This window comes from Phodopus roborovskii, unplaced genomic scaffold (genome assembly GCF_943737965.1).
Source record: "Phodopus roborovskii unplaced genomic scaffold, PHOROB, whole genome shotgun sequence".
In the NCBI taxonomy this organism is placed as follows: Eukaryota; Metazoa; Chordata; class Mammalia; order Rodentia; family Cricetidae; genus Phodopus; species Phodopus roborovskii.
In genome coordinates, this window is record NW_026125562.1 from 3,169,138 (window position 1) to 3,182,006 (window position 12,869).

At 44.2% G+C, this 12,869-nt stretch overlaps 1 protein-coding gene and 1 non-coding gene across 2 annotated transcripts; both read left to right on the forward strand.

Annotated features, from left to right (window-relative positions):
• The first annotated feature begins 2,009 nt into the window (after positions 1-2,009).
• Tmem167b (transmembrane protein 167B) lies at positions 2,010-8,176 on the forward strand. Its single transcript, XM_051177717.1, has 3 exons — positions 2,010-2,174; positions 4,145-4,276; positions 5,656-8,176. Exons 1-3 carry the CDS (start codon positions 2,165-2,167, stop codon positions 5,736-5,738), a joined length of 225 nt encoding a protein of 74 aa, XP_051033674.1. The 5' UTR covers positions 2,010-2,164; the 3' UTR covers positions 5,739-8,176.
• Positions 8,177-9,637: 1,461 nt separating this feature from the next.
• Positions 9,638-10,047, forward strand: LOC127216903 (small Cajal body-specific RNA 2). The gene has a single exon (XR_007834051.1). It is a non-coding gene; the product is annotated as a small Cajal body-specific RNA 2 (non-coding RNA).
• Positions 10,048-12,869: the final 2,822 nt, after the last annotated feature.

Here is a 12,869-nt window from a genome sequence, read left to right on the forward strand (position 1 = left end):
TCATATCTTCCATTAGACATACCTTTCAGAGGGTAGTTCAAGAGGGCATCCTAGGTCACAACCACCATCAAGTCCTAGTCTGTAGGTAAGACCCCCGTGTTCTTAACAGGGAAGATATAGTTTTGCTAAGTGCACAAGATGATCCTAGGTAACAGCCATTCAAAAAAAAAAAAAAAAAAAAAAAAAAAAAAACAACACTGGTATACTTAAAATAATTCTGACAATAGTAATATTTTTGCTTATGTGCCTGAAGTGGCCAGACTGATAGTATCCTGTCTCTGTTTTAAATTGATCGAAGTGTAACCTAGGGCTGAGACCCAAAAGAGACTGAAGGATGACACTGGAATACATAAGCCTAACTTGTATATCAGTTAGTAAAATCTTCTGTGAAGGTCAATTCTAGCTTATGGATTAACTACAGCCTGCCAGGCACTTTACTACAGAGCTTTTCTTCCATGTGAGGGGCGATTTTTGATTAGGAAGGCATATTATTTCTGGAACAGGCTCTCCTGAAACTAGAGGAGCAGACACTTGTGAGCCATCACTTGGGTGCTGGAAACCTACCTAACTCAGGTCTTTAGCAAGAGCAGCAAATGCTCGTAACCACTGAGCCTTCTCTACTGTTTTGGTTTGTGGAATGCCCTGTGTGTATGCTCATGCATATGTAATCTGAGTGACTGCCTGGTTTATATTCGTTTTTTTTTTTTCTATATATCTTTTATTTTTTGAGGCTGCATTTTCTTAATTTAAGCATGTTTTCTCAAGGACTCTTTCCTGCATGAAGGTTTGTTTTAGCTAGATAGCTGTTTGTGATGTTGGTTTCCCCCTCCTCTTGACTCTCCATTCCAAACCTTTGGACAGTTTTTTTCTAGGTCACCGGGCAGTTCACAGCAGATGGCACTGTAGCAGGAATGGACAGAACTCTCATGACTCAGTGTAGCGTTTTCATCCAGACTCTAATAAAGCAGACTGAACTGTCTATAATTAAAGGTTCCAGCTTACAAAGTAGAACCTATAGCTTTGTCTCGTACCCTACTCCATCATTAGACTGATGGCTTTTATCATCTTGTCAAAATATCTTCATAAAAGCCATGATAGGGCAGATTTCTGAATAAAGTGCCTGAGGCAGCCCCAACATGACTTAAGTGCAGCAGACAAAGGAAACTCTCCTGATAGTTCAAGGAAAAGAAAAAAAACAGGAAATCGTCTGAATAATTCTGACAACGGCTTTTATTGGAAAGTTCCTTGTTTCCTTTACAAAATTTAGATGCCCGTTTGGCTAGATTTCTGCCAGGAGAAGCCCCCCAACAGGGAAACCCCTGAGGCCCGAGCACCTACTGCTGCGTTCCCTCCACCCTCATACTCTCGTTGGGTTTCAGATGTTAGGGAACATAGTACTACTGCAGAGCATAGAAGCAAAACAACGAACAATTGTATTCTCAAGAAGACAGGTTCAACTCTCCTGGCAATGATGCTGTTTTCAGATTGCTATGGTAGGATGAAATGACTGCTACGCATGTGACCCACCTCACATGCAGTTCCTTAGGGACCCAGCCTGGTTCCCGGTGTCCTCTTAAAAGTACACCTAACCAGTTGTAATCTAAATGAGTTGGAGGAAAGGGGATGGTTTTTCTTTTGTTTCTTGGTCAGGAATCACTTGATCCCAAAAGTTTTGTTCTTAAGAAGAACATGCTCTGGCAGACTGCGCGGTGGAGAAAAAAGAGAGCAGAGTTCTCCCAGGATCGTAGGCAGGCTCCTGCTGTCACACACAGACACACAAAAGACACACAAAGCAGCAGCCACAGCGCAAATCCTACAGCCTTTATTTCTCAAACGCACGGACGCGGTCTAGTCCGTCTAGTCAGACACGTTCAAGCTGCAGACATCTGGTTGCCATGACCACAAAGGAAGCGTCGCGGCCATGCTCGCCTCTGCTACGTCGGGACGCAGAAACTACGCTGGCAGAGTCCTTAACTCGACGATCTGCTAGTCACGTCTGATTGAGTTCGGCGTTCGTCTCTCCGCCCTTGCGCTTGCGTACGGCCGGTTCCCGTCACCTCGGCCCGGATCGGGAAGTGTCAAAGTGGGAGCCGGGTTCCCCCGCCTTCGCCGTCGCTACTGCTGAACCCGGACCCCTCATCCCGGCCGGCCGGGCCCTACCGCCATGACGAACGGTGAGATCTGATCTGAGGGCCGTGGCGGAGGGTGGCGGTAGGGGACGGAGGACAGACGTGGCGGGCGGGGCTAGACTGACGTGGCCGTTCCCCCTCCCCCCGCCTCCTCCCAGCCCAGCCCCCCTGGGCCTTGGGGAGCCCCCAACTCCTTCTGGGAGGCTTCTCGCAGTTCCTTGTTCTCAAGTCCATTAATGTTCCCCAGTGCTGCCTAGTGCCCACACCTCACTTTTTGGTTATCACCCTATCTTTTCTTTACTAGAAGTTGGTTGCGGCCACTGGGGAGATCGATCACCATAGAATTAGCGCTGTTAGTCCCCAGGGAATAGAAGATATCATCAAGTTTCCTAAAGTCTCATACTTTCGGACAATAGGCTGGTTGAGAGGACCTAGAAATGGCATCAACACCCCCCCCCCACACACACACACACTTTGTGGGAGAAGTCAATGTACACAGACAATCCCCAAAGTTTTTTTTTTTTTTTTTTTTAAGGCAAAAACTCTTCACTTGTTTGGCTTTAAAGTCCTAGCTGGGTGGTTCCCTCCTGAGATTTTGACTTGTGTTGCAAAGGGTGGATTTAGAAGCCGCCTTTTGTTACCAATGGAGCACTTGGCCCCTGCTTATCTCCACTTAACTTTTCTAGGCTGCATCAGACAATTTTATAGTCATGAATTCCAAGTTCTAGAGATTTAAGACCTTTGTAGTCAGTCTTCCAGGAAAGGGAGTGAGAAAGTTTTTTAGGCAGTATGATTGAAGGGGCTCAGGAAAAGCATTTCTCAGAAACTTCCATAGACTTGACACTGAAGACTCAAATGTCACATCCTTGTGAATTTTGTCGTTGTCCACAAGAACTTACAGGAGCAAAAGAATAGCACAGAAAGGTATCCATGAAAATAGTGAGTGTACTGATTGGTGTACTGGAACTAGCTGTGAAATAGTTTCACTGGAGAAAGAAAGACAGTGTGGTTCAGAACTGGGAGGAACTGGCAGACACTGGTTGTACGTAATCTCCATCTGAAGGTTTTCTGGGTAGTTAGTCTTAACCATAGTACACAGAGTAGAAAAGGAGCATCGCTCAGAGAAAGACATAATGTAAACTAGGAAATAGAACATTCTGGTGTAGTGGATGAAATTTACCTTTATGTAATTCATTTTACTTACCTATTTAGCACATGAAACAGAGCTAAGACCTTTCCATGGTGTCTAAGCATCAGGCATGTTTTGTTTTGTTGTTTTTGAGACCAGACTTTACATGATATCTATGGCACAAGCCTGGCATTGGGAAGAGGGAGGGAGGCAGGCAGACCACAGGTTTAAAATCATCCTTGCTTACTTATTACTTAGCAGGACCCTGTCCCAAAAACAAAAATAGGACATGGTCTCCTTTTGTAGCTTAGGCTGGCTTTGCTAATGCCAGTGTTACAGGAGTGCGTCATTATGGATGCACTTTTTGGATATCAGTGTTTTTTTTCCCCCTTATGTACACTTTTGTTCTGGCAGGAGTCTGACTTGTAAATGGTGACTCATGCTGGAAGTATATCAACTGAGTATAGCAAAAGTGTAGCCAAGTCTAATTCTTGGAATTTCCATTAAGTTTTATGGTCTGCCTTAACATGCTTTATCAACAGATGCAGATATAAGAAACTTGACTAAAGATTGATCTTTCCTTCATCAGATGAAAGATTTATACCAATAACATATGTAAACTTTATGCTCAGACTCTCACTAGCCTTAAAACCTAGTACAAGCACCAGTTACTCCCAAGAGACTAGGTCCACACAAATACACACGTTTTCAGTTTTTACAAAGGATGGGGCAGTAAAGTGCTTGTTTACAAGCAAGTTGGAGAAATAGTGACAGGTGTTGGACCCTTCCTACTGAGTGTTGGTACTGCTGTTAAGGTGATCTCTGGGCAGGCTCATGTCTTCCAAGCTAGAGCATCACCAGAGACTTCCTCTTTTTCATGTGACAGTGTACTCCTTGGATGGGATTCTGGTGTTTGGTTTGCTCTTTGTTTGCACCTGTGCCTACTTCAAGAAAGTACCTCGTCTCAAAACCTGGCTGCTCTCCGAGAAGAAAGGAGTTTGGGGTGTGTTTTACAAAGGTAAGGTCTTACCTGGACACAAAGAGGAAATGGAGATGTCTGGGCAGTGTGGTCCTATAAACCAGAAAGTGTACGGCTGGAGTTATATTTGGATTCCTCTATAGTATATGAGTGTATGTATGACGTGTTGTGGGTGTGTTTGCTGCTAAGCACACCTGGCTAGTCTGCCTGTGAGAGTTCAGGAGTTGCCCTGCCTACTTACTTTAGTAGTGCTGAGAGTACAGATGTATGTGACTCTGGCCAGCTTTGTGTGGCATATGGGGTTTAAATCAGGTCCTCAGGTTTATGTGGTAACTTGTCTGCCCAGCGTCTGTTAATAATGTAAAATAGTCATTTCTAAAGTTGAGGGAAGAGGTAAATTTTAAGTTTGCTGTTACTTAAGGATACTTGCTTATTTTACCATCTAGGTAGTTTTGGTGTTCTAGGATTAAGTAAAAGTTTACAATTTACTTATAAGCGCATGCTTATAGTCCCAGCTACTTGGGAAGCCAAGAAGCCACTGTGGGCAACAGCATAATATTTTGTCCTGGGGTGAGGAGGGGCTATATTACAAGTTATATCATTTTAGGTTAGCCTGAAATTCCTCTTAGCAGAAAGAATATTTTTCCCACCAATTTTTAAAATTTTTGTTTAGATTTATTTTATTCATAGGAATATTTTGCCTGTACATGTCTGTGCACCACATGCATGCCTGGTGCCTGAGGAGGTGGTGAAACTCTCTGTGGGTTCTAGGACTTAAACTCAGGTCATTTGAAAGAACAGCAGGTGTTCTTAGCCACTGAGCCAACTCTCCAGCACATCCACTGATTTTTTTTTTTTTAACAGAACACATTGGAACTTAACTTTTATCTTTATACATACATACATACATACATACATATATATTTTGTTATTTTGGGTACCTTCATCAAGAATCCTACATAACTATTTTTTTATTCAAAGTAGGGTAAAATAAGGACAGGTATGATGACACATATCTGTAATGCTAGCACTCAGGAGTTCAAGTCCAGCCTAGATTGCATAGTGAATTTTTGACTCAAAAGGAATTTGAGGGAGGCCAGGCATGGCAGCCCACACCTTTAATCCTAGCATTTGGGAGGCAGAGGCAGATAAGCAGGTAGATCTCCATGAGTTCAAAGACATTCTCATTCTACTTACAAATTCAAGGCCATCCAGGTCTACATAGTGAGATTCTATTTCAAAAAAGAAGGAGAAAGGGGATAGGCAATTCGTGTAAATCCCAGAGCATAATGTATCAATTAAGAACATTCCCAGACTCAGGAAACCCTTGGTTCTCCTTAAAGACTTCAGAACATGGCTTTGGAAGGAAGGGTTTTGTGAGGAGCCAGCTGTAACATCTCTTTGCTCTTGTCTTCTAGCTGCTGTGATTGGGACCCGGCTGCATGCTGCTGTTGCAATTGCCTGCATTGTAATGGCCTTTTACGTTCTGTTTATCAAATGAGTTCCAAAGTATCCCACTCATCAACTGCCAACCAAGGGGATGAAGATGAAGAAGTTGTCGGAATCCTGGACCCAGTGTAGGAGAGTCCAGCTAAAACCATCAGTGTCCCTAAGATGACCCTGCAGCATCTGCCTGCCATATGCGGGGAAAGTCATGGTCACGAACATTATTTCTGCTCCAGAGGACTCCAGAAAGCCACCTTTTTTTTTTTTTTAATCTCTGTATAAATCAGCCCTCAGCAGCAAGCATATTATCTCTAGATAAATCACACCCCTTAGTGATATGATTATGTACCTCCTGCTTAAAAACCTGGGCTGGGTGGTAGCTCAGTGGTAGAGCCTTTACTTAGCATTGTCAAGGTCCTGGAATTGAGCCCCAACACTAAAAAAACAACCTACAACTGGTCATTTGTTTTGCTCTTCAATTCCTTACCAGAACCTTTTAAAACTGAGGCTCATTAGGGAAGGATATAGGCTGTGTTCAGACTCCCTAGAAGTCAAGACTTTTTTTAGGCAGTGTCTCTATACAGCCCTGGCTGTCCTGGAGTTCTCTGTGTAGACCAGGATGACCTCGCCTGCCTCTGCCTCCTGAGTGCTGGGATTAAAGGTGTATGCCAGCAGATAATTTTTAACACTTGACCTTTGAATCTGTTGCATTAGGGAGGGAGGGAGGAGCTTGGGGCAAATAGGAGTTGTGAAAGACCAGGGATGGTTTGGCTTTTGGAATGTGTTTCTTCTGTGGCCATCTGGGAGCTGAAGAGAGCATGGTTCTCAGTGAAGAGAACACAGATTGCCATGTGCTGGGAACTTGAGGTTTCCCCAAGAGAACCTGAGCCTATGCGCTATCCAGGGTTACTGGTTGGGAGACAAGAAGCAGTGACTGAGACAAGCATTTTCTGCTTACCACTGTCCCCAAAGAAGCCTCCATTTGACCAACTGGTAGTAGAAAATGAACCAACTCTTGCTATTTCCTAAAGCCTTTTCAGTTCTTTCTAAATGACTTAGTACTAGGTACTGGTACTCAGTTTTAAATACCAGTGCCGGAGGAGGGAACTATTGAATAAATAATTGATTAATATATTTGAAGTTCTGGTAGAAATGATAAGTAAATTAGTATATCAATTCATATACTAGGAAATTCATCTAGTATAAGAATTTATTGTAATGAAAATATATAGAGATGGGAATTCTGTCATGTTATAAAAGATGCAAGCTTGTTCTTTAATCTGGGTTACAGCAATTTTTAGTTGTGTCCCTGACAACTCTCAGTTCTACATACTGCAGTATTTCACTGCTGTATTTACTGAAAGACCATGAGAAATTGAAATGAGAGGAGTCACTGATATTAACATATTGGACAGCTCATAGACTCCATTAATAAAACGAGTGTGTTACTGAGTAATGGAAAATGGAGCTTTCCAACTCAGTATTCAGGGCTTTCCCGGGGAGTGTGAGGACAGATGATGTTAGATGACTCAACATTTGAAGGGAAGACTTCTCCATTCCTTCCTCCTTATGCCTGCAAAAGAATCAGCTTAGGTGTAAAGTCTACAACAATCTAAAAATAAAGTAGGTCTAATATTAGTGATAATACACAAGGGTATATATTCCAGTTGAATTGCCCATTGAAAAGCTTGATGACAAGCACTGTGGCTCACTCCCAGGTGAAGTTAGGTTCTCTTGTCTGTATACATTGCAAGAGCAAAGGCTGCTGGGAAGCTTCAGTGCCCATGCGTTTGAGTGCTTTGATTGTAGTGGTGTAAAGCACAGCCTGTGTGAGCAGCCCTCTTCAGGGACTGGTCCACAGGGCAGATTGCAGTGATTTCTTCTCCATGGTCATTCCTGAGGATTGTTCATAGGAGAGAAAAGAAATGCAGAGATCCTGTGAGTGTGCGCTGGGGATCTGTTTACCCACCAGGTGTTCCTTGGGGAGCAGGTTCAGTACTAGTTACTTTGTATTTAATGACTTGTTTTCAAACAGGGCTGATGTCTCTGACTTTGGTCTGTAGAGCAGCTTCATTTCTTAAATAGCTTCCATTCTGCAACATCTTTTATGGGTCCTTTTGGCCTAAATGCCTGAGTTGGTAGATTTTGAGATGTTTTCTTACCAGAATGTTCCAAAAAGTACATGAAGAAGCCAATAGCCTATTTCACTTCTTGACTCTTGACTTTATGTAAGCAGGTACATAGGACCCTGGTGTATACTATTTAAGCTGATGTGTCTTGTTTTTGGCAAAGGGAAAAATGATGACCTGTTCCTCTGGGGGAGTCCTTTGGGGTGGAGGTGTAAGGTAGCAACATTGCTTCAGATTCAGGTTCATCACCATGAACCCAGTGCACCAGGGTCAAATGGAATCAGCTCCTTTTTATTGTTGAAATACCAGTTTTTATTCACCATTGTTGGCACCATCCTTGAAAATAAACCTTTTCCCTGTGATGGTTGTCTGCTTTCTCATGTGTATTTATTGAACTGTTCAGTGCTGCTTTGCATAGCATGTTGGCTCACCTGCGTGAATGTTGTCGTCTGACGAGTTTCTTATGAAGGCAACTGGACAAGATACAGCTCCAAAGATATGTTGGCCAGGCATTCTTCTGGGGGTACTAAATTTAATGAGTAAAAAATTAAGTATATTAAGTGAGGTATGTAGACAGAAGTTTCTGTCCCATCTGGTCCCACAGCTCTTTAGCCCCAAATAAGCACATAGAAGCTTATATTAATTATAAACTGTTTGGCTGATGGCTCAGGCTTCTTACTGGCTAGCTCTCTCTTGATTATTAACCCATTTCTATTAAACTACGTATCTCCACTTAGTCTCAATCTTGGCTTACTGGTGATGCCTGGGCCCCTTTCTTCCTCAGCAGCTACATGGCATCTCTCCTGCAACTCTCTGTGTTCCTCTTCCCAGCCTTCTAGTGTGGTAGCCCTGCCTGGGCCTCGTCTGGCTACATCCTGCCTGTCCATTGACCAAAACAGCATTATTCATTAACCAATAAAAGAAACATTCTTCTGCTTCTCAAGTGTTGGGGTTAAAGACATGCATTACCATACCTGCCCCCCCATCATATATTTAATGGAATGGATGTAAATGAAGGCTCAGAAATATGATTCAGCGTTAAGTTTTGATCAGCCAGGAGACTGAGGCTAGGATATACAGCCCTACACTTCCCCATTTGCAGATGCCGTTTCTTTAAGTACTCAAATATCTTGATATTTACTGGGTTACAAGGTGATTCAGTGAGTAAAGTACCAGCTGTCAGAGTGAATTTGACTTCAGGATTCACATGGTAGGAGAAAACCAACTCCTTGCAAGTTGTCCTTTGATCTTCACCATGCACCATGGTGCACAATGACACGATGCTCCCACTCTGCCAATAAATACATGTGACAAATGGTATTTATTATCAGAGAAGGCACTCCTAGAAGTGTTCCTATGATGTCCTTGTAATAATCTAGGGTTGTTAAGTCCACGATAATTAAAGTCATTCACATTTAGTCTGAGCCTGGATCATTTCATCGCTAGAAATTGGATATTTTAAAAATTAGGACAAAGAAGAGATCAAATCAAAGAAAAATTAGACAGGGGCATAAACGTTTCCATTTTATATGAACTGATATATTGTAAAGAAGCCTGCTTGTCATCGCAGCTCCCGGAAGCTGAAGTGAAAGGATCTTGAGTAGGATACCAGTTTGGGCTACCCTGGACTTGAACAAAACACAACAAAAATCAATTCTGTTTATGGAAATAGGTCCTTCCGTTCTTGGACCTCCCAGCCACACGGAGGCAGAGGAGAGTGCTCTGGGTAACTATGGTGTGTGGAAGCCACCGGACCACTCTGTGGTTCCTCCCAGAAGCCTTTGAGGCGAGACAGAGCCTTTAAAAGACGGTGCGACTTCCGCTCCCTCGCGAGTGGGAGCGCGGCCGGGGTCGTGGACAGAGCTGTTAAGTGTTGCGTGAATAGTATGTGTGGGCTGACTGTGAGTGTGCATGTGGGAGTGCGTGTGCGCGCGTGGGGCATGCGAGGCGAGTGTGTGTGTCCGCCCCGCGCCCCTCCCCCGCCTACACCTTGATCTTATTTGATCGGGTCGTGTCCCCTGCCCCGCCGGGCCGCCCCGAAATGAGAAGCAGCCCTCCTGCGAAGCCCCCTCCGCGGGGCGCTGTGCAGCGAGGCCCCCTGGGCGGTGGCAGTGCCGCGGTTCCCGAGGTCCTGGGATCGGTCCTGCGGGCCCGGTGCTCAGAAGTGATGAATTGATCAGATAGACGAGGTCGGGCCCGTCCCGACCACTGATTACCGAGGCGATTCTGATCTGAGCCCGACCCCAGGTCCCAGCCGCGGCCGCCTAGCCCGAGCTCACGTTTGCGGCCTCGTGGCTGACGCGCAGACACTCAGGGTGAAAGCGCCCAGAGCAAGCGTCATCCGCTTGGAGGTGAAGGAGGCCTTTGTTCCCGCTGCAGTTCTCTTTACCCTCTCCCTCTGTTAGGCTGCGTTTTTTTGGTGACTTTTTCCCCCCCCTTATCAACAGCGCTTCACCTAGGGCTGAAAGGTGCTATGCACTGTTTAGTCTCTGCTAAGGAATGTGTCTGTAAGAGAACATAAACCTATAAACTGCAGGATCCAGGGACTTACTCCATATATAGTGAATTGGAATGGGGTGTGTAGGGTTCAAGGCTTAAGGGTGGATGTTTTGGTTTGTCTTAAGGCAACATCCCTTAACCTTATTTTTTTTTCCCCTCAGGCAGATGAACTTGGTTTGTAGCTGAGGAGGATCTTGAATTTTTGAACTGCCTACCTCCACCTCTTGGCCTCAGATTACAGCTACTTTACTAACACGTTAGGCTAAAAGAAAAACAAAAACCTCTGGCATATGTGTTTAGAATATGGATGCTTGGTTATGTGGGGCACACATGGTTCTTAAGGTTTGAGGTTGACTTCAGATCTTTCTTCCTGGCCATCCCCCATTTCCTTTTCTGAGGCAGATCCTCTCCCTGAATGAGGAGACTTGTATTTGATTTATTTTATTTTTTTCAAGACAGTTTCTCTGCCTGTCTCTGCCTCCCAAGTATTGGGATTAGAGGTGTGCACCACCACTGCCTGCCTTCAGCCTATTTTCTTATAGAACCCAGGACCACCAGCCCAGGGGTGGTCCCATCCACAGTGGGGTAGATCCTCCCCATAAGTCACTAATTGAGAAAATGCCTCCTTAAGATTGGCTTGAATTTCTTTTCTCTCTTTTGTGTAAAGCTGACACAAAAACAGCCAGCACAATTGAGTATACACCAATGAAAAAAAGGATGGAATCCTGTTAGGCAACATATCTGGAACAGGGGAACATTAAATAAAATATAAGCAGGTTGCTATCATACCAAGACCAGGGAGAATTATGACAGACACATGGGGAAAAGGTTGGGTAATTGCTAAACAATACATTCAGATGTTCTATTGCAAGGTAAGATGATTATAAACAATAATGTGTCCTATACGTAAAACACACACGAGGTGTTTGACCCTTACCATAATCTAGGCATTATACAATGTGCAAATTATTGGTAACTCCCAAATAGGTACAATGTATATGTGAATAAAAAAAATTAGGGCTAGGGCAATGCTTCAATGGATAAAGTGTTTGCCACTAGAGTGAGGGTCAGAGTCTAAAACCTGATCATCAAAAGTTCACATAAAATTGCATGGGTGAAGCTCGACAGGATGGTACACTTTTAATTCCAGCACTTGAGCTGGCTGGTGGTGGCACATGCCTTTAATCCCTGCACTCAGGAGGTAGAGGCAGGCGGATCTCTGAGTTCAAGGCCAGCCTGATCTACAGAGCAAGTCCAGGACAGGCTCCAAAGCTATAGAGAAACCCTGCTCAAGAGCAGAGCAGGCTGGGTAAGCTATGAGGAGCAAGCAAGTAGCACCGCTCCAGGTCCTCTATCGGCTCCTGCTTCCAGGTTCCTGCCCTGTTTGAGTTCCTGTCCTAATTTCTCTCAGTGATGGACTACCATCTGGAAGTGTAAGCCAAATAAACCCTTTCCTCCCCAAGTTAGCTTTGGCCATGGCATTTGATCAGTAGGAATCATAAGACAGTTGAGTACATATAGCACATTTCGTCACACTTGAAGCATTCTATCACTGAGCTATTTTTCTTTTTTTAAATTGTGTCTGCATGTGTACACAAGTGGGAATTGAAGGCCAAAGGATACCTGTGGAAGTCATTTCTCCCTATTGCGGTTAAATAAGGATCAGGATAAACAAATAGGCCGAATAGATGTTTATTCAGGGAGAAATAACTTACAACCTAGACAGAAGAACACCAGGAAATTCCACCCGATGCTCTTCTGTCCGAGTCCCGCCAGCAAGAGAGTTTTTCCCGGCTCTCCCTCCAACCTCCTTCCACAGATCACTTCCGCCCATAGCCATGGGTGTGGTCAGTGCCATAGAAGGACTATCTCACTACATCTCCCCACCATGCAGGCTCCAGGGATCGAACAGGCTGTCAGGTCTGGTAGCAAGTGCTTGCACCCACTGAACCATCTCAGTCCATATATGATGTTTTCTTTTATTCATTTATTCACTAATGGGCATTTAATTCCATTTCTTCACTATTGTGAATACCGCTGCAGTAAATATGGGGGTATGGAAGAGCATATATCTTTTCAAAATACTGATTCATTTTCATTGATGCATAGCAAGTAGTAAACTTGCTGGGTGGCTCCCATGGTTTGGATTGGTTTGGAGACAAGATCTCAGTGCTGTAGGGCTGAAGCAGCCCTGTCTGGTCATCCCAACAGTAGGACTACAAGCAAGCACCAGTCCTGGCTGGTAGCTGTTCTTTCTTTTTTTACTTTTTGAAACATCTATTATAGTCTTGGCTGGCCTGGAACTCAGAGATGAGTAGCCTCTGCCTCCCAAGTGATGGGATTAGAGGTGTGTACCATCAAATGATGATTACAAGCACTCACATTCACCACCCCTAGTTTTTGCTGAGTGCTAGAAATCAAATCCAGGGTTCAATGCATGATGGACAAAGCACTCTACCAACTGAGCTCCGGACCTTGTACCACCTTGTACCATGGTAAATTTGATTTGCACGTCTGTGATGATTAGTGACATCAATCTTTCATATACCCATTGGCCA

What these genes read in the sequence shown, in the direction of transcription:
- Tmem167b (XM_051177717.1), top strand. An exon ending in TTGGGGTGTGTTTTACAAAG is followed by an intron (nt 4,277 to 5,655) that starts GTAAGGTCTTAC and finishes CTTGTCTTCTAG; the next exon opens with CTGCTGTGATTGGGACCCGG.